Source organism: Podarcis tiliguerta (genome assembly GCF_965153285.1).
Source record: "Podarcis tiliguerta genome assembly, chromosome: 5".
Lineage (NCBI taxonomy): Eukaryota > Metazoa > Chordata > Lepidosauria > Squamata > Lacertidae > Podarcis > Podarcis tiliguerta.
This window is the reverse complement of record NC_139538.1, coordinates 20,895,641-20,916,761: the sequence shown is the minus strand read 5'-3', so window position 1 is coordinate 20,916,761 and position 21,121 is coordinate 20,895,641. Positions and strand designations below refer to the sequence as shown.

The 21,121-nt window shown below is 42.0% G+C and overlaps 1 protein-coding gene across 4 annotated transcripts in view; it reads right to left on the bottom strand.

The window, feature by feature from the left end:
* VEPH1 (ventricular zone expressed PH domain containing 1) overlaps nucleotides 1-21,121 on the bottom strand; it is a 124,229-nt gene that overhangs the window by 32,396 nt on the left and 70,712 nt on the right. For 3 of the 4 annotated variants that reach the window (XR_014511861.1, XR_014511862.1, XM_083442756.1), the window contains 2 exons: nucleotides 11,518-11,738; nucleotides 954-1,163 (listed from right to left, as the gene is read on the bottom strand). Coding sequence is in view for 2 of the 4 variants with exons in the window: in XM_083442756.1 (XP_083298882.1) it covers nucleotides 954-1,163; nucleotides 11,518-11,738 (431 nt within the window). In the remaining 2 variants the exon portion in view is untranslated. Of the gene's footprint in view, nucleotides 1-953; nucleotides 1,164-5,146; nucleotides 5,256-11,517; nucleotides 11,739-21,121 lie in introns of those variants that run through there. The other variant, XM_083442757.1, reaches the window with a different exon arrangement.

Genomic DNA, 21,121 nt, shown 5'->3' with positions numbered 1-21,121 from the left:
CTTGCTGCCTGCCATTTTAATTTACCAGGAAATGCAACGCTCTAGTACAAAGATCTATGAAACCCATAGATTTCATAGCTCTGATGGGCTGGGGCATTGCATTTTTGGTAAATGAAAATGGTGGGGAGCCACTGCAGATGTGAGCCAAGCTTGACTCCCGTTCAGAAACAGCTGTCCCACCATGAAAATGACCGAGGGGCCCAGTGAGGAGGCGGCAGGGTGGCACAGCTTTGTTGGGCTGGTGAAGGGCCCTTCTGAGCTCCTACAGCCCTTGATCAGTGCCCAGTCTAGGTAACAGTTAGCGCAAGACCTGGCTTGTGCTATTGTTTAATTCAACATCTTAAAAACCTGAAGATTAACATTATTTACAAAGAAATACTGCCCTAGATAGGACTTTCTTGTTTGGGGGTGGGTTTCTTTTGCTGTTGTTATCCCTAATGCTTTACATATGTGATACAATCTCTTTTAATGCTTTGTCTTTATTAATTTTGCATTATGCCATATTAATTCTAACCAATTGTTTGCTGCATTTGTACCTTTCGTTTTCTCTGGATCTGCTTTGACTATATATTTATGTATGTCTGCATACTTTTCACTCGTTGACAGTGCTTATAAACCTGCTTTTAAGGTGTCAAAATTGCCAAAAGAATTTCGCCAACTATACTTACGGAAAGCGATCTTCATTTTTGCCTGAACTTTTTCAAATCCAGTGTTCCTTTGCACCTCCCCCTGCACTCTGGAGCGCAAGGTAGGTTAAACAAATAACTCAGAGATCTTAACCAGCTCTTAGAGTTATTGACAAGATGTCTGGATACAATTAAATGTCTGATGCCCACAGGTACTATGTAACTTGCCTGTTCACTTTAACATTTGTTTTTTTGTTTTTTAAAAAAATTATGTATGGGAAAACCAATCGGCATGCAAAACCGCTGACACACTGCACTGAAGCATACCTGTTAAACCTCATGTCCTTCCTTTCTTCTTTAGAAACCTGGCCAAGACTATACCGGCGTACAGAGCCAGGAGTACTGCTGTCAATGTTTATTTTCTCTTCAAAAGCTTGTTTTTTAACCTGAAGCTTTTCATCGTCTTCATTCCCATTCATAGTGGATTTTAAGTCATCCAGCTGAGAAGGAGATTCTGTTTCAGCAACATCTTCTACCCTAGGAGAAGTGAAAAACTGGGGGGTTAACAGAAACATCGTCCTATTTTGCAGGTGGTAGAAATAAAAAATATATATGTATCTCTAAGGGTCCATATATATGCCAGCATTTATTCCAAGTGCATCTGTGGCCAGGTTCTTTTGAGGGATCATCATTCCCATTTAGTCCAGGCCTACACCTTTCTGACTTGTGCTATATAATTCTCTACTGTCGGTCTTACCTCACAGCTCCTTCCCATATGTCATATTTGGTCAAAGAGTGGTGTAAAAAGGTGCCAAAATAAATAAAAGGCTGTATCATATATCTGTCATAAGGAGTTGACTAAATTGACTTTAGAGGCAACTTTTACAAGATAATTTCAAACATTTCGCTCTGTGGAAATATATTACAATCAGTGAGAAGAAGAAGAAGAAGAAGAAGAAGAAGAAGAAGAGGAGGAGGAGGAGTAGTTTGGATTTGATATCCCGCTTTATCACTACCCGAAGGAGTCTCAAAGCAGCTAACATTCTCCTTTACCTTCCTCCCCCACAACAAACACTCTGTGAGGTGAGTGGGGCTGAGAGACTTCAAAGAAGTGTGACTAGCCCAAGGTCACCCAGCAGCTGCATGTGGAGGAGCGGAGACGCGAATCTGGTTCACCAGATTATGAGTCCACCGCTCTTAACCACTACACCACACTGGCGCTCAAGAGCAGGGGACTTTTGACATCACCAGCTATAAGCTGTGAGGATGCCTAGACTGGCTTGCCCCTGCTTGAATCAATGGCATCATCACCTTGTGTAGAGGCCTCCAAGTGGGTGCAGTGTGGCTATGTCCGTATTGTGCAAACTGCCTCAAGGGCTACTGCTGAATATATTACTAAGAGAACAATAGATGAGAAATAAATTTGGATGTCTAAGCAAAGAGCTAGAGGAAGAATTCCCAGTGATATGATCTTGAATACCAGCTGGACATCTCTAAGGCAAGTATTCTGAAATGCAATTTAGAACAGATTAGTAAAAGTGCTATATATAACGAGCAGCCTTTAGACACCTGCAACTAATTTGCTGTCAATGTATCTAAATGTGTGTGTGTGTGTGTTTGTGTGTGTGTGTACACATAGGTGACACGTATTCCTATATATACATCAAAATAATAATTTAAACAATCTTTGTAGTGCCCTACAGACAGACTGCAGGGCGCACACAATGTGGAGTGGGGAAGGTGGTTGCAAAGAACAAAGATGGAGTCTTCCAGTGGTGGCAGAAACAAGAGAGGCGTTTTCTCCCTTCAATGGTCTGTGTGCTGGCATTTTCTTTCCCCCAGAGTGCCTGGAAGCAATGTTGTCCCGGTGCACTGTGGCAAGGAAACATAGCTGCACACACACACACACACACACACACACGTTGCACCTTGTTCCTGGACAAAAAACAATCCATGGAATGGTTTCCAATCATAAATCATATTCAAAACAAAAACTTGCATTACAATAAAAATCTAATTTACCCCAATAAAATGCAATAAAAGCATCATAGTACACAGATAAAAGACCACACTGTCAGACCATAAATCCCACAGTCAGTTTCGAAACAGGCATCTGCAAACAGTTTGCTAGAGGCTCACCAACATCAATATAAGTCAGGGCTTTTTTCCAGCAGGAACTCAGTTTTGGCACTCCTCAGGTGGGCACCATTGTCATTAAAGAGAACAAAGGAGGCATTTATGGTGAGTTCCGGCACTTATTTTTCCCAGAAAAATAGCACTGGATATAGTAGCAGCTTGGAACTAGCTGGTGTGTCCCTGTAAGACTCTTTCCCTGAGCTGAAAAAGACCGCTGCATATCTAGTAGTTTTGCTTCCCTTGAATCTCCAACGCAGAAAAAGGCATTACATTCAAAAAGAACCAAATTACAGCTGGAAAGGTGTGTTCCTGATCCTTCCTTCCTTCCTTCGTAGGCTCGGCTTGCATTAAAGCCAGGGCTGCAAAAAAGGAAGGAAGAATTGGGAGTGGACCCTAAGTGTGCTCCTTCTTTGAAGTGGTATCTCCTGGCATCATTGACAGGTGTCTGCCCTCACACACCTGTCAAAGTGACCTGCTGAAGTTGGGTAACTCCTGAATCTACCCCCAATTGGATCCAGTTCCCCATACCTGCCTTAAAAGGATAGGAGATACAGCTGTGCTAGCCATATTGTATTCTCTTTGACTCTATATAGGGGTCCAAGATTGGAAAAGGGAGAGCTTATGGATGTTTTGTGGTGGGGTTGACCAATGGCTCGAAGTTAGGGGTAAGTTAGGGTATAGAGCCTCAGAAGGAACAGGGAGAGATGCCTATGTGCATTTGAGTGTACATGTATAGGCAATTTGAAGATGTGCATTCACATACGCATACTAGGGTAGAGACATGTGGGGGGTGTTACTTTCTCCTGTATGCACATCCTCTGAATACTTGCAGTCCCTCTGGAACCACCTGAGAAGGGTTTAAACTCATCACTACATCTTGTGACAATGAATTGCATAAATGTTTCTGAGTTCCTACTATTAGATCCTCATTCTACTCATGAACTGTATGGAGATCTGATTGAAAATTCACTTTTTACTTGGTATTATAGGTCAGGACATTAATAGGCAAGATGTTAAATTGTTTTTATATGCAACAACTGCAGCAAGAGTATTGTTACCCAGAAATGGAAACAAGAAGAAATTCTGACGAAAGAAGAATGGCAGATGAAATTAATGGACTATGCAGAATTGGACAAAATGACAGGAAGGATTCGAAACTTGCGGGACCAGAGATTTACAGAAGATTGGAAGAAGTATATGAATTATTTGAAGAGCAACTGTAATCAACAAATTACACTAGTACAAGAAGTTTTGTAAGGAGAAATATAAGAAGTGTTACAAAGTAGAAAAAGATAGAGATATTGGTTATGAGTTTGAAATGTAATAGGGAAGATAAGAAATGCATACTGAGAGATTAGACTGGACAATTTTCAGACAGGATTGATGGAAGTAAAAAAATTAAATAAGATGTAAAAGTATGTTTAATTATAAATTATAAAGATTATATTAAAAAAAAAGAAAATTCACTAAATGTAATATGTAAAATGTGGTCAAGGCAGCATAAGAGTCTGCATCAATGTCAGGTCATAGAAAGAAATGTTTGTAACAGTCTTTTGTTTTTAAGGGGACATTTTGTTCTACATTTGCATGTACATTGTTTACTATGGCTTAGCAATCTATAAAGTATCTAACTTGGCTTAAGACTCCTCTAGTTAGCTAATATCACACAAGTGGAATTCTCAGAATAGAGGATTCTGTGCTGCCTCGCCAAAGCCAGCCCCAAAAATCTTGTCCCCGGAGATCCTCTTCAGGGGGTACAACATTGTATTCTGCCTGTTTACGTCCAGGCTGACCTCCAGAACAATGTGGTTTTCCAGGCAAACTGTTTGCTGGAAAGTAAGACTAATGGAACAAGCATGAAATGCTTCACTTATAGCCTTCATACTACGTACAACTGTGAGATATGTCTCATCCTCTCTTGCCTCTTCTAGGAAAAGAGTCAGCAATAAAACTAATTACTGGTGAAAATTGTGAATAGATTTCACCCCAAGATGTTCTGCCCAAACTCTAGGGTGGTATTCAGCTAACTTTCTCTCAGAGTAGACCACTGAAATCAATGGAGCTAACTTAGCTAGGCTTATTAACTTCAGCAGGTCTACTCTAAGTAAATCATCATAGCCCAAGAATTTTGACATTTGGAAGATATTTCATAAACTTTCCCACTATGCCCAGAAACTGTTCTAAGTTCCTTTCATACATTATCTCAGCAATATTTACAGCAAGATTGAGAGGTTCGCCAGTATTAAAATCTCCCTGCAGCCAATAGGAAGAAGTAGGAGCTCAGGGGCAACCTGCATAAAGCTATCTAGCCCAAAGTGATTAGCATTCTGCTCTACCTAAAGGACTTGCACTAAAATAAATTCTATAGGAGGATCTCTACTTACAGTGATTTTAGTGGTTCTGAAAAAGCTTTGAGCAATGGTGAAAAGTTGCTTGGTGAGCCCTGATATGAACCTTCCTAAGAGCAAATGGTCATAATCAAGATGCATGGCCCTAGGGAAAAAATAGCCTACACTGGATCATTTCCAAAGACCACATCAATATCATCATGCACTTTCAACATTGCTTATCTTGGCAAAGTGCTGTCTTAAAATGGACGAATGGCAGTGAAAATAAAAGGTGTAAGGGCTGCAAGAGCCAAATCAGATATGGCAGATCAAGCCTCGCTTACAATGAAAAGGAATTCAGTTCATCCGGCTATTAAGAAAAATAAACAAAACAAAAAAAAGGATACAATGAAAATTTCATGCCTTGTTATTCTCAAGAATTGTGGTTGGGAGGTTTCGGTAGATCTGCATTTTCTGTTTGTTGTTAAGTTGACCATGGTTGATTTCTAAGATGAAATCACTATGTATTAAAATTCTTCATTCACATTTGAATGACCTGAATCTTTGGGATCAGCAGGGGGCCGGAGCATTCTAATACTGCATGGTTTTCATTAACACATGGTTTTAATTACATCAGATATATGCAAAATTCCCCATGTCAAAGGATTCAGGCCAACAAGTACTGCATGAAAAGTCACTTCCCTATAAGTACAATAACTGCAAGTTTCCTGAAGGAATGAATTATTGTCGACACACAAATTTTCAAATTACATTGTTAATTCAAAATCAGCTTTGATATTTGCATCTGACCTCAGAGTCAGGGCTACTTCAAACACTGAATAATTATGAGGTGGAATGCTTTTCCATGTAAGAAATGGGTTCAGGCTGTACAACCGTTGCGGATCTGTGAGCTTCACTATATAGGTAAAAAGGTAAAGGACTCCAATCAAAGGGAACTATGGGTTTGTGGCACTCATCTCACTTTCAGGCCAAGGGAGCCAGTGTTTGTCCACAGACAGCTTTCCGGGTCATGTGGCCAGCATGACTAAACTTCTGGTGCAATGGAACACCGTGACAGAGACCAGAGCTCATGGAAACACCATTTACCGTACCTTCCTGCTGCAGCGGTACCTATTTATCTACTTGAACTGGCATTCTTTTGAACTGCTAGGTTGGCAGGAGATGGGACAGAGCAACGGGAGCTCACTCAGCTGCAGGGATTCGAACCGTCAACCTTCTGATCGGCAAGCCCAAAAGGCTCAGTGGTTTAGACCACAGCGCCACCTGTGTCCCTTTCACTATATGGTGCATACTGAGTAAGCATGACAAGTGTCAACTTTTGAGCATGTGTACAGTCATCAGCAGGGGTCGGCAACCTAAGGCCCATGGGCCAGAAGCGGCCCGTGGAGGTCATTTGACCGGCCCATGAGCCACCCCAGAACCAAGCTGCCCACTCCCGCGCTGGGCTAAACTGGCACAGCACAGTGCAGGAACTCAATTCTGCGGCGTCCAAAATCACATCTGCACACATGCTGAAAATTGCATCTGTGCACATGCAGATGGCGAAAATCGCAGGCACGCACACTCATGCGTGCCCGCAATCCAGCCCGCGGATGGATCTCCAAGGGACTGATCCAGCCAGGCAAGATAAACCTTGCTGACTCCTGGTCATTAGGATTTACACACAGGTTTCTGTATAGAATGGTACAGTGAAAATTTATAAATCTAGAGAAAACTAGAGGTAGAGATGAGCAGCAGATTTCTAAAGAGCCATATCAACTCGAAGGCAGTACTGACCTAAGTGTTGCCATTTTCCTATCACCACCATTTCTTTCAGGAAAGAACAGCAGAGAGCCAGTGTGGTGTAGTGGTTAAGAGCGGTAGTCATGTAATCTAGGGAACCGGGTTCGCGTCTCTGCTCCTCCACATGCAGCTGCTGGGTGACCTTGGGCCAGTCACACTTCTTTGAAGTCTCTCAGCCCCACTCACCTCACAGAGTGTTTGTTGTGGGGGAGGAAGGGAAAGGAGAATGTTAGCCGCTTTGAGACTCCTGAAGGGGAGTGAAAGGCGGGATATCAAATCCAAACTCTTCTTCTTCTTCTTCTTCTTCTTCTTCTTCTTCTTCTTCTTCTTCTTCTTCTTCTTCTGTGTGCACCCAGTCCAACTCTGCAGCACTGAGTTTCTTCATCCCACGTTCTACTTCAAACTACCTTACACCATCTCTAATGGTTTAAAATGACAACCTGGGAGACAGCCATTATTCCAGTTCACATACCAGTGACTTCAACTGGAGGGACGTATCTGAAGCACAAGCATAAACTACACCTATCAGATGACAGACGACGGATTGAAGCCAAGGAGTGTTAAGCTGAATATTTGTAAAAAGTGAAGTAACAGGCGGGAAATAGTAACAAATGGAATCAACCTTCTTGTTAAAGAGCTGAGACCTATTGGCGCTGAACTGGCTTTGTGCATGTTGCAAACACAACTCCAGCAGGAAACACCAACTCATTTTACGTATAACTTTCTGTTGCTTCAGCTTTTGACAGCACACAAGACAGCTGCCTTGAAGTAAAAGGATTTGTCATGTCCTGTCATCAATCCTGTGAGCAAACCAGTTTCATAAGACGAGAGATTTACCCTCAACAAGAGGAGATTGTTTTAGAGGTCCCTAACAGATCCTGTTTTGGATCCTTGCCCTTGAAGACCAAATCCTGTTCTTACCTCTGAAATAATAAATCATAGCTCTGAGAAAAAACAGAACAACGCTGGTGTAAAACAATACTTGTCCCAAACTCCCAAAACCAGGTTCACACTTTTCCCTGAAGATTTGGGGTGGGGTGGGAAGAAGGCCAGGGAGAGAATCTGCAATGTTCAGGTAGAAATGTAAGTTCTTCCCCCAATATAAGCCAACAAGGTGCTCTTTATGTAACAGCTTATACTAACCTGGAGGAAAGCCTAGCAGGCTGTCTGTCTAACTGGCTGGAATCCTAAACAGTGGTGGTCCTGTGAGTTAGTAACAATATAATGCAAAAAAAATTAAATATACAAATACCACTTGTCCTATTGCAGTTCTTCAGGGCAGATTAATAAAGTCCTGGCATGTTTTAATGAAGATGATTGGCACACATTCTTATTGAATTTAGTGAGACCTGTAAGTTATCTTCCATGGGAAGCTGAGGGAGACTGGGAAATTCATGGATTGCATTGCCTTGCAACTCTGGTCATTACACACACACACACACACACACACACGGCCGTCTCACTAAATTCACTAAAAAGTAAGGGGAAATGCGTGTGTGTCTTATGGAGCGAATGCAGCTATCCCAGAAGCCAGAACAGCAAGAGGGATTGCTGCTTTCACTGCGCAGCGATCCCTCTTGCTGTTCTGGCTTCTGGGATTCAGAATATTTTTTTTCTTGTTTTCCTCCTCCAAAAACTAGGTGTGTCTTGTGGTCTGGTGTGTCTTATAGAGCAAAAAATATGGTATATTATCACACCAGGTTTGAGGCGAACTGTGTTTGCACAGAGGAGTTGGTCTTGCTTTACTTAATACGACACTCACTCATTGATGAGCACACTAGGGATAGATGAAATAAAATAATTACATATCTCTATCCTTACAGGTTTTGTGCTATTTTATTGTAAGAGTGAATGCTTTTAAAATATTAGGCACATGCCAGTCAAAGTTGAGCACACTTGAAATCCAATGATTTTGCTGAAGTTAAGGGCACTCCCATTGGAATCAATAGAGTTTAATTCTCACAGGTTTGTGCCCATAGTTTGTGCTGTTTTCTTTTTCATTTGGACACACTAACATTTTTAAGGAAGGCTTTGAAAATTGTATTTAACATGGGTTGTGTGTTTTTTGTATGCTTGCACTTAAAATGGCTATTTGCATCGAGTGGAAGGAACAGGACTTATTAGAAGTTCAATAAAATGTAACCATTTAAAGAGCTGAGCATATGAAAACATTTAAAACTTGCTTTGGGAAGCAAGTACAGCAAAGTGTTTATGAAGCTGAGTGGCGTAGAGCTAATAGACAGCTATTTGAAAAACAGCTGGGTATATCACATTAATGAAAATATACCCCAGTGGAAAGTGAAATGAGATGTTTGCTGGGATTTTAAGGTATTAGATGTGAGACAGGAAGACTGGTGCTCATTGTTATGCTTGTAGCAGTTACAATAGGCTTTTCTAAAACTTTTATAATCCAATATTCAGCCTTAGCTAATGTTTATTGGGTTTATTAAGAAAGCAGACTTGAAAAACATCTGCTATTTTAAAAAGGGTAGCGTGTAGCTATATCAATACAGTTATAGGGTTGTGTCCAACACATCAGATTTTCACTTGCACTTCCTCATTTTATCCTCTCCCCTGCAGCCCCCTTATAATCTGCTCCAGAGGGGTGGGGGCCCCTCCTCAAGCAGTGTTTAGGGGTACATGGGAAGGGAAAGTCCCATTGTGCTAGGGCTACTCCATTCATGAAGAACTGGATCCAACCAACCAATACTATTTTATCTGTTTCCTTAAACATCTCCTGCAATCTCAAACTATGAATTTATAGTTGCCAGTTATTTATTTATTTATCTTATTTCATAAAATGTACACATCACTTGACTGTAAAAAACCAAAACAAACCCAAAAACCAAAACCCTCAAAGCGGTTGACACAAAGAAACAATGAACGATGTGTGAAGCAAGAAAGAGAATCTGACTATTTGGGTACTAGCTGTATTCCCTTCGAAGCATGAAATGTTTCATTCCCTTCGAAGCATGAAATGGGCAAATTTCTTACATGTAGCACCAAAAAGCTGGTATAGCATAGTGGCTAAGAGAATGGCTCTGCCATAAATTTGCTAGGTGGCATTATTCAAGTTTCCGTTTTCTCATCCTTTGGTTACTGATATGGCAATAATTTAAAGAGGGCTACTCTAAGGATTAAAGAGATAAGTTAGATGAAATACTTGGAACACTATATAGGTATATTACTATTAACTTTGGGTATAATCTAAAGGTGTATGAGGTAAACATTTCAGTGCACGCCAGAGTTGTTCTGTAGTTTTCCATAGCTTCCTCTGCTAAGCACCCAAATTGCTTTGTGAACTCTACAGTTGACAAAGAAGTTTGGAGTATTTGTGTGAGAGCGGCTGAATGGGAAAATGCCTGTGGTATATCCTTGCTATTTTTAAAAATTATCCGTTCTTTCTGTAGTATGTGAGCCAAAGTCCCTCAAAGTAATTAACCATACTGCTAAATAATGGAGTCACATTTTCAAATACTTCCCAGAAAACAGACTTTCCCCCCCTTTCCCTTCTCAGGTACCTTAATAAGCTGGCTGATATGAGATTTATTTGCATCTCTTCTACCGCTTGCAAGATAAGCTCTTCACTGGCCATTGGAATCTCTTTCATGTATTCAATGCTCAATGGAAATGTATACAGTGAGGGACAGTGTGGTTTCAGGAAGTCTTACACCTGCACACTATGGCATGACAAGCTGTTTTCAAATATTTATGCTGTCCTACAGAACTCACATATGAGCTGGCAGCACATATTTAGGGTCTCCAGGATTTAAAGAGCCTCCTCCTGAAACTTCAACAATTATAAAATCCTCCAATAACTGATCTACATGATCAGTCATCAGACCACAGCTGATAAGAAAACACCATCCTTTAAGAAATGTGTCTCAGGTACATTTTATCATATGTAGTGGACTTGTAGAGTAGCTAAGGGATATTAGGAGATGATACATAATGAGATAAAAAAAAATATTTAAGAGGGCTCTCCCCAAAATACCAGAATCTTTTCTTCTAGGGATAATTGGACCAGATGCACCAAAGAGTCAAAAGAATTTGTTTGTGTATGTGACTGCAGCAGCGAGAATATTATATGCCCCAAAACCACGGGAGGAGGGAGTACCCATGAAAGGGGAGTGGCAGTTGAAATTGATGGAATATGTAGAATCAGCAAGTTTGACTAGTAAATTAGAGAACAAAATGAGACAGCCTTCAAGGAGGATTGGAAAATGTCTGTAGATTATTAAAAAATATATATACTTTAAACATGTTAGTAGGTTAGCAGGTGTGGCGTAAGTTCAGCAGTAAAAGTTAACTTGAGAATAAAGTTGAGAAAAGAAGGTGTTGATTAACTATAATACGCAGCAGTAAAAGATAACCATGACAAAACCACGGAAGGGGAGAAGGGAAGTCATTTTTTTAATTGAATGTTTATTGGAAAATGTTTGATTAATTGTATTTTTCCCCTGAAAAATTATAAATAAAATCTTTTTAAAAAGAAAGGCATCTGATGGTTAAATCCTTTTCAACTGATATACTAAATGTGACAATAGCACATCTAAGATGCCACACATATTCATTAATGTGCTATGTCACCTATCTATATAAACGAACAAAAGAACTGGGCTTACCTGCTCTCAGCGGTGGCGTCGTTTTCCAGCTGTTGGATGAGAAGTTTTGCTATGGCTGTGAAACTGTTGCTCATACGATAAATGTCTCTGCTCTGGATACCCAGGATATTGGAGAAGGTGTCTGTGATGTGCTTGATCTCCAACAGAAGAATATGGTGAAATGAATGCTCCATGTTGGCCAGCTGATTAACCAAGTAGATCAGGCAGATCCTGGCTCTTTCCTATTCAATGGAGAAAAAGATGGTTTTATAAAGTGAACGCTGCTAGTTTCAAATCTTGCGACTACTTTACCAGAAAAATAAAATCCACAGAACACTTGTGGGGGAGGAATTCAAACCACTTGAGCATTTGCGTGAAAAATAAAAATCTCAAGTACAGCTGGGATAAACATGTTACACAGACTTAATGAAAGTCTTTGTTTAAATAACTCAAGCAAAATGTGTATAAAGATAGAAGGGGGAGCACTGACCCCTTTCAAATGCTCTAGTGTCTTGTATATTGTACACAGGGTAAATAAATGAGGAAAGTGCTTGGCAACTATAAATCCTAATTAGGGAATGAGGTTGTAGTGCTCTTCTAGCTTAGTAAAATTGGAAGAGGCCAAGAAGAAAGGGATACGATTCCAATGGGTGAACAGGCCGATCTGGATCAGTAGGAACTGCCACAAGTGCAACATCTGTAGAAGAAAAGATGGGCAGTCTATGCCATACCCTCAAACATTTCTCCGATGAAAATGGGGACGTCCCATTCCATAATGATAATTTTACTAATTATACTCCACACATCCTACTGGGTTGCCCCAGCCACTGTGGGTAGCTTCCAACATATATAAAAACAATAAAACTTTAAACAATTAAAAAACCCTTCCCTATACAGGATTGCCTTGGAGATTGATTAACGCCATACCCTCCAACATTTCTCCAATGAAAATACAGTGGTACCTCAGGTTACATATGCTTCAGGTTACATACGCTTCAGGTTACAGACTCCGCTAACCCAGAAATAGTGCTTCAGGTTAAGAACTTTGCTTTAGGATGAGAACAGAAATCGTGCTCCAGCGGCACAGCGGCAACAAGAGCCCCCATTAGCTAAAGTGGTGCTTCAGGTTAAGAACAGTTTCAGGTTAAGTACGGACCTCCGGAACGAATTAAGTACTTAACCCGAGGTACCACTGTAGATCCATCCTAAGGAAAAGAGGGACATTCCAGGGTCAAATCAGAAACCGGGATGGCTTCTCTAAATCAGGGACGTCCCTGGAAAATAGGGACACTTGGAGGGTCTGCTATGCTTGTTTAAAGGTAAAGGGTATTGGCCAGCATGACTAAGCTGCTTCTGGTGAACCAGAGCAGCGCACGGAAACGCCGTTTACTCAGATGTCATTCCCAGAATGGGCCTTACTCCCAAACAGTATACATAGGATTGTGGCTTAGATTTCCTCTCCAGTATCAGCCATGAAAACCTAGCAAGAAGCAGACACAGGGCCAAGCTACATGTTACACAGGAGATCTGTAGGTGGATCTCCTAGCATATTTTCTTTTACTCAAATGGAAACATGGGGAACTGTCAATTTTGTCATGCAGCGGCTGTTTTCCCAATCAGGAAATACAGGAACAGCTGCTGATATATAGATAGTGATTTGTTCCAGGGGGTTTCATGAAGGTGTGAAAAACGGCCCACCTACTTCCTAATGGGAGTCAACTCCAGTGTTTTGAACTCATAGACAGTTGGGGCAGCCAGCTTTTTGATAAAAACAATAACACATGTGGAGAATAAATGAACTATGGCCAGAAGAAGCTACTATAAAAAGTTTGACAACCCCAACAGTCTTTCAGATCAGAACCCTGAAAATGAATCTCATTAGGAAGTAGGCATATTGAAGTATGAGTACAACTCAGAAACAGCAGAGAGAACATAGAATATAGATCTCAAGAAGTGGGCTCAACAAATAGAAAGTTTGCATTTAAAAGGTAGCTGATATATTTGGAAAGTCATGATGTTATACTACCCATCTCTTCACTTTTTCTTTAGGGTCAGAGAGATCAAGACATAAACAAGACCTTAAGTAATATTTAAAGAACAGTTCTGTTTCCCAGATAATATCTGCAGTAAACTCAAGAGGGCCAGGAAGCATCATCCAGCCGTTTCCTACTTTGATCTAGCTGGCAGAAATCCAGAAGTGCTGAAATTCTGCTATGCATCTAGAAGGAATTGTCAAGGAATAATGAACTGTACCATTATAGGATATGGAATTAATATGCACACACATGCACACAAAAAGTCTATAAAAAAATTCTCATCGACTTAAAAGCAATAATCTTTAGCAAGACCAAGATCAGAAGTCTCTTGTAAAAATAACGCTTGCATTTTAGTTACCATTGTTATTGTCGGTTTGGTTTTTGAGTGGGTAGGCTTATGTTCCTTATGGGAAGCAGATTTTCTATTTTTATGGTATACAATTACATTTGTTGACAGGGGAATGATGTTCATATAAAGTGTTGCAACCGCTTAAGCTATTTTATTTTGCTGCATGAAAAAATATAAGGAAACAGCAGAAGACAAATGTGGAGTGACTCTAGATTTATCTTGGTAAAGTTATCGCCGCTATTGGGCATGATAAAGGGTTGAATTCAACTTTGGAGAATTTATTCAACAGACATTGCATTGTAAGATCTTTGCTAGAGGCAGTGGCGGAGCTTCATGCAGGTGGGGGCGTGGCGCGCACCCACAGGGGCGTGCTGCCCAGCACGGGGGGGGGGCAGACATGATAGCACCCCCACTGGGATCGTGGTGCCGGGGTCACTGCGCTCCCCCTGCCCCCGTCTTCCTCCGACAGTGGCTAGAGGTTCCTACAAGATCAACCAAATTCAACAGCGAGTCATGACTAACTTGGAAGAACACACCATATATAAGCTGACCCGAATATAAGCCGAGGCACCTAATTTTAGCACAAAAAAACTGGGAAAACTTATTGACTCGAGTATAAGGCGGTTCGGGTCCCTTTACCTATTTTAATAAGCCGGTTCACCACACCACAAACCTAGTGGTGGCGGCGGCGGCGACAGGACCAGCAGCAAGAAAGAGCTCCTTTCGGGCCACTCAACCCTCCGCCGCCGCCACCCGTCTCACTTGAGTATAAGCCGAGGGGGGCTGTTTCAGCATAAAAAGTGTGCTGAAAAAGTCGGCTTATACTCAAGTATATACGGTAGGAAGATCCCTGCTGGGTCAGGCCAATGGTCCATCTAGTCCAGCATCCTGTACTCATAGTGGCCCCCCAGATACCTGTGGGAAACCCTCTAGTAGGAGCACAAGAACATTCTCTCCTGATGGTGCAGGGCTCCAAATGGAGGGGTCCATGTGTTTAGCGGAAACTTCATGCTTCAGACCCTCCAACCCAATGCATAGACAATGGGAGCTAGGGCCAGCAGGGGTTGTGACAGCAAAATGGGGCAGTGAATTTGTGAAGGGGGAGGGGGCATCTTATTGCATAATGCACATCATAGCTACAGGTAAAGGGGTGGGTGGGAGACAGCCAAGTATGTTTTAAATGACTTGTTTCAACCCACTGTTCACCAGACTGTTGCTTTGGTCCGAAGGGACGCGGGTGGCAGTGTGCTTTAAACCACAGAGCCTAGGACTTGCCGATCAGAAGGTCGGCGGTTCAAATCCCCGTGACGGGGTGAGCTCCCATTGCTCGGTCCCTGATTCTGCCAACCTAGCAGTTCGAAAGTACGTCAGAGTGCAAGTAGATAAACAGGTACCGCTCTGGCGGGAAGGTAAACGGCGTTTCCGTGCACTGCTCTGGTTCGCCAGAAGCGGCTTAGTCATGCTGGCCACATGACCCGGAAGCTGTACACCGGCTCCCTCAGCCAATAAAGCGAGATGAGCACCGCAACCCCAGAGTCGGCCACGACTGGACCTAAGGGTCAGGGGTCCCTTTACTTTTACTTTAACAGACAGGCAAAGAGGCCTTACCTCAAGGCTGTACTCTTCTGCAAGAAGAAATCAGAAGAAATCCAGCAGCAAGGAGCCAAGAGGGCGGCTTGCACCTGGCCACCCCCTTAAATAGGCCAGGAGCAGGTTGGGTGCAGCCCCCGAGCCCCGTCCTGATTGGCCTTGTGGGCACTGTCCGTCCATACCTGAAAGGCCATTTGTGGCCAGAGGTAGGTGGAGCCAGGTGTCCATTCCCTCCTCTGGCCATGCCGGAAGATGGCGGCTTCCATGGACCCAGTGCAGCCATGCCATGCAGCAAATGCCACCCACCCAGAGCCCCAGGTGAGCACTTATTTGGGGAGAGGTTCTCAGTGACGTCCCAGGGACTAGCCAATCAGTACTGTGCACAGCCATCTTCTGCGCAGAATTGGGGGGGGGCGCTTTTTTCAGCAGAGCTCAACCATGGGGAAGAATCAATGTTTTTGGTCTGAATGCAGTGGGGACACTTTGAAATCACCATCATTATCATGTTACAGTTATCTTCTTCCTATAAGCAAGGAAGCAGCAGCAAACCAATGCTACTTGCCTTAAACCTGCCTTAAATCATTACTTGTAACAGGCAGGGTGATGTATGAACAAAATTGTAGTAATTTTAAGAAAAAACGCAGACAATTTGGGGGAAGGATTTCAGACACAGACTCTCCAAGCAAGATGAATCACTGGACTGAACGCAAAGATAAGGAAAAGGTCAGTGGGGTGTCTATGTGGGTAGAAACTATTTTATTGCTTGTATTTCTCAACTGGACACTGCAATAAAAAAGTGACGTCTTTTGCCCTTTTGTTCTCATGCAATGCTTATAACTAAATAATCATGCTTATTATTTTTAATGGGTATGCTAATTATTTGTTTTGCAGAACAACTTCAGCTTTTATAGTGCCAGCTGTGTTTCTGTTTGATTAATTTCCAGTCCATTTTCAAATGAATAATAAACAACAACAAAAAACCACAAATTTAGTGGATTTTTGAAAAGATAAAAAGTGGTTTGGATTTATTTCATTAAAAAATATCTCTATCTAATCTTAAGTCATTAAAAGCTATATAAAAATTTAAAGGGTAGGGGGAAAAGAAATACCAGCACCATCTTTTTTTTAATCTGGGAGGAAGAATTGCCTATGAAATCCAAGATTTGAAACTGCAGAGGATAAAGAGAGGAACAAATTGTACATCATTTTTAAGATCAATACATTTCCCTAACCCATGTGTGAAAACTGGTAGAAGAATTTCATTCTGCAGTTGTTTCCTAATTCTGAGCAGTGGATTTATTGCTTAAAGCATATGTTCCCATTCCAGTTTTGTCCAATGTAAATTATTTGCTTTAAGTAAAGGGGCCAGATGCACTTACATGTGCCACTCGCAGTCACACTGCAGTATGCATTATATCATTTTGCAATTGTAAACAAGAAACAACAAATTGTGCTTTAGCATCCTCCCCCTGCTGTGCCTCGGTCAGCCACTACATCAGAGTTGTTTGGAGGTTGCCAAAACTGATATATGACCAGCCTCTTCCCCTTGAGCTTACCATTTCCCAGGTAAGGCTTCTTGCAGTAGACCCCAACTCATTTGTCTTGTATCTTTGGGAGATGGGCTAAGAATGAGGGCCACCCCCTTTCCCATATTACCTCCCCCAAACCAGAGTAGGATTCATAGAATCATAGAATCATAGAATCATAGAGTTGGAAGAGACCACAAGGGCCATCGAGTCCAACCCCCTGCCAAGCAGGAAACACCATCAGAGCACTCCTGACATATGGTTGTCAAGCCTCTGCTTAAAGACCTCCAAAGAAGGAGACTCCACCACACTCCTTGGCAGCAAATTCCACTGTCGAACAGCTCTTACTGTCAGGAAGTTCTTCCTAATGTTTAGGTGGAATCTTCTTTCTTGTAGTTTGGATCCATTGCTCCGTGTCCGCTTCTCTGGAGCAGCAGAAAACAACCTTTCTCCCTCCTCCATGTGACATCCCTTCATATATTTGAACATGGCTATCATATCACCCCTTAACCTCCTCTTCTCCAGGCTAAACATGCCCAGCTCCCTTAGCCGTTCCTCATAAGGCATCATTTCCAGGCCTTTGACCATTTTGGTTGCCCTCCTCTGGACACGTTCCAGTTTGTCAGTGTCCTTCTTGAACTGTGGTGCCCAGAACTGGACACAGTACTCCAGGTGAGGTCTGACCAGAGCAGAATACAGTGGCACTATTACTTCCCTTGATCTAGATGCTATACTCCTGTTGATGCAGCCCAGAATTGCATTGGCTTTTTTAGCTACCGCGTCACACTGTTGGCTCATGTCAAGTTTGTGGTCAACCAAGACTCCTAGATCCTTTTCACATGTACTGCTCTCAAGCCAGGTGTCACCCATCTTGTATTTGTGCCTCTCATTTTTTTTTGCCCAAGTGCAATACTTTACATTTCTCCCTGTTAAAGTTCATCTTGTTTGTTTTGGCCCAGTTCTCTAATCTGTCAAGGTCGTTTTGAAGTGTGATCCTGTCCTCTGTGGTGTTAGCCACCCCTCCCAGTTTGGTGTCATCTGCAAATTTGATCAGGATGCCCTTGAGTCCATCCTCCAAGTCGTTGATAAAGATGTTGAATAAGACCGGGCCCAAGACAGAACCCTGTGGCACCCCACTAGTCACTCTTCTCCAGGATGAAGAGGAACCATTGATGAGCACCCTTTGGGTTCGGTCAGTCAGCCAGTTACAAATCCACTGAGTGGTAGCATAGTCAAGACCGCATTTTACCAGCTTCTTTACAAGAATATCATGGGGCACCTTGTCAAATGCCTTGCTGAAATCAAGGTAGGCTACATCCACTGCGTTCCCTTCATCTACCAGGCTTGTAATTCTGTCATAAAACGAGATCAGGTTAGTCTGACATGACTTATTTTTCAGAAATCCATGCTGACTATTGGTGATCACAGCATTCCTTTCTAGGTGCTCACAGACTGTTTGCTTAATGATCTGCTCCAGAATCTTCCCTGGTATTGATGTCAGACTGACTGGGCGGTAATTATTTGGGTCCTCTCTTTTCCCCTTTTTGAAAATAGGGACAACATTTGCCCTCCTCCAGTCTGCTGGGACTTCGCCTGTTCTCCAGGAATTCTCAAAGATGACTGCCAGTGGTTCTGAGATCACATCTGCCAGTTCTTTTAATACTCTTGGATGCAGTTCATCTGGCCCTGGAGACTTGAATACATCTAAACTAGCCAAGTATTCTTGTACTATCTCCTTAGTTATTCTGGGCTGTGTTTTCTCTGCTGAATCATTTGCTCCAAATTCTTCAGGTCGGGCATTGTTTTCTTTATCGGAGAAGACTGCATTGAGGAGTTCAGCCCTTTCTGTGTCCCCTGTTTGCATTTCTCCATCTTCTCCTCTGAGTGACCCCACTGTTTCTTTGTTCTTCCTTTTGCTACGAACATACCCATAAAAGCCTTTTTTGTTGCTTTTAACCTCTCTAGCAAGCCTGAGTTCATTCTGTGCCTTAGCTTTTCTGACTTTGTGTCTACATGTGCTGGCTATTTGTCTGAATTCCTCTTTGGTGGTTTCCCCCCTTTTCCATTTTTTGTACACATCCTTTTTTAATCTTAACTCAGTTAGAAGTTCTTTAGATAGCCACCCTGGCTTCTTTAGGCACCTTCCATGCTTCCGTCTCATTGGTATTGCCTGAAGTTGTGCTTTTACTATCTCCCTCTTAACAAACTCCCAGCCATCATGAACTCCCTTTCCTTTTAGTATTACTGTCCATGGGATCTCACCCAGCACTTCCCTAAGTTTTTTGAAGTCGGCTTTCTTAAAGTCAAGAAATTGAGTCCTAGTATGCTTGGCTGCTCCTTTCCGCTGTATAGTAAACTTCAGAAGAGCATGATCACTCGCGCCTAATGATCCTTCCACTTCTACCTCACTAACCAGGTCATCAGCATTGGTTAGGACCAGATCTAAAATGGCTGTTCCTCTTGTTGCTTCTCCCACTTTCTGGACAATGAAGTTGTCTGCAAGGCCAGTGAGGAATCTGTTTGACCTTATGCTCTTGGCTGAGTTTGACATCCAACAAATATCCGGGTAATTGAAGTCCCCCATTACTACTATCTCCCTTCCTTTTGCATGCTTGGCCATCTGTTCCAGGAAGGCATCATCTATGTCCTCTGTTTGGCTTGGGGATCTATAGTAAACTCCCACAATGAGGTCACTGTTATTCTTCTCTCCCTTAATTTTGACCCAAATGCTCTCACTTTGGCTTTGAGGTTCTAAATCTTGGATCTCTTCACAGGTATACACATCCCTGACATATAATGCCACTCCTCCTCCTTTCCTGTCTGGTCTGTTTCTCTGAAATAGATTGTATCCCTCCATTATTACATTCCATTCACATTACATTACATTCACTTTGAGAGGTAAGTCCTTTGCAGAGATGGGTCATAAGTTGTGTCTCCAGTCTCTGTCAACTGAATGAGGGCACCTCTTAAGAACAAACCAAATGTGACATTAATTCTGAGAATGCAATTTATGTAGATGGTGAGGCACGAAAGAGTTAAAGAATTGTGAGAGTAGACATGATTTGTTTCTGATGAATCCAATTTTTGCTTTCAAGAATGAAGGTGTTTTTTTCATAAAACAGTTATGATTTAAAAGGAATGCAGACCTCACTAATTCATGTAAGCACAACATGAAAGATGTGTGTATTTGACCATGACCACTAGAATTTTTGGATAAGGCTTTGGAAGTGATGGAATGTCAATACTCAATACATCTCATGCAAATTTCAGATTACATAGTAATGAGTCAAAGCTGAAAGAAGCACCCTCCTTATAGTTTAAAAGCAGCCCAATCAGAATAGTTAACTACTGGCCCAGACAATTCAAAACTTCAAAATCAGCAAATTTCAACAAATAAAGGTGCAAGACAAAGGCAAGGACCAACTATCTTTGCCACAGTTAAGCATTCATAACTCAAATATTAACCAGTTAGTCATTAGGATCCAGTTATAAAGTGATATTACTTACACCTTTTTATTTTTCAAAGTGTGAGGATGATAGATACGGAACTTGTGCTGGCAAGCTCCCCATTGCTGTTTTTCCCCTTGTCAGTTCCATAAATATTTTTAAATATCTCGTGAAAGGTCTTCCGGATGTCACTGAAACTGGACCTAGTGATGAAAATGCCCCATCTGTGCCATCCCTTCAAGTAAGCCTTACTCCTAATGTCACAGCCAGGCTGTAACCAAACACCTTACTAAGTCTGCATGTCAAAACTACTTAAGAGAATTCAGCATGGTAACAGAATGCAATGTCAGCGACTAAACATTTAAGCAGATACATTAGGAGGAAATATCATTTTGCCCACCGCAGGTATAAGGTCTAGGCACAGGCAATGTAGAGCTCAGCAACTCCAAAGGGATAAAATGGGAGTCTTTCCACTGAATGACATCTGCAGCTTACATTTCAGATCGCCTTATAGGACACACAAGTCTTTTTCTGCCATTCAAATTGCACGCAGCATCAACTCTAGGAGAGCAAGCTGAAATGCACTCACTGTTCCTGCCCACAACTTTTCCATGTTAACTGGCTTTGTGGATATAATGACTGTGCATATACGCTGTTGGAAGTAGAGTGGGACTGAA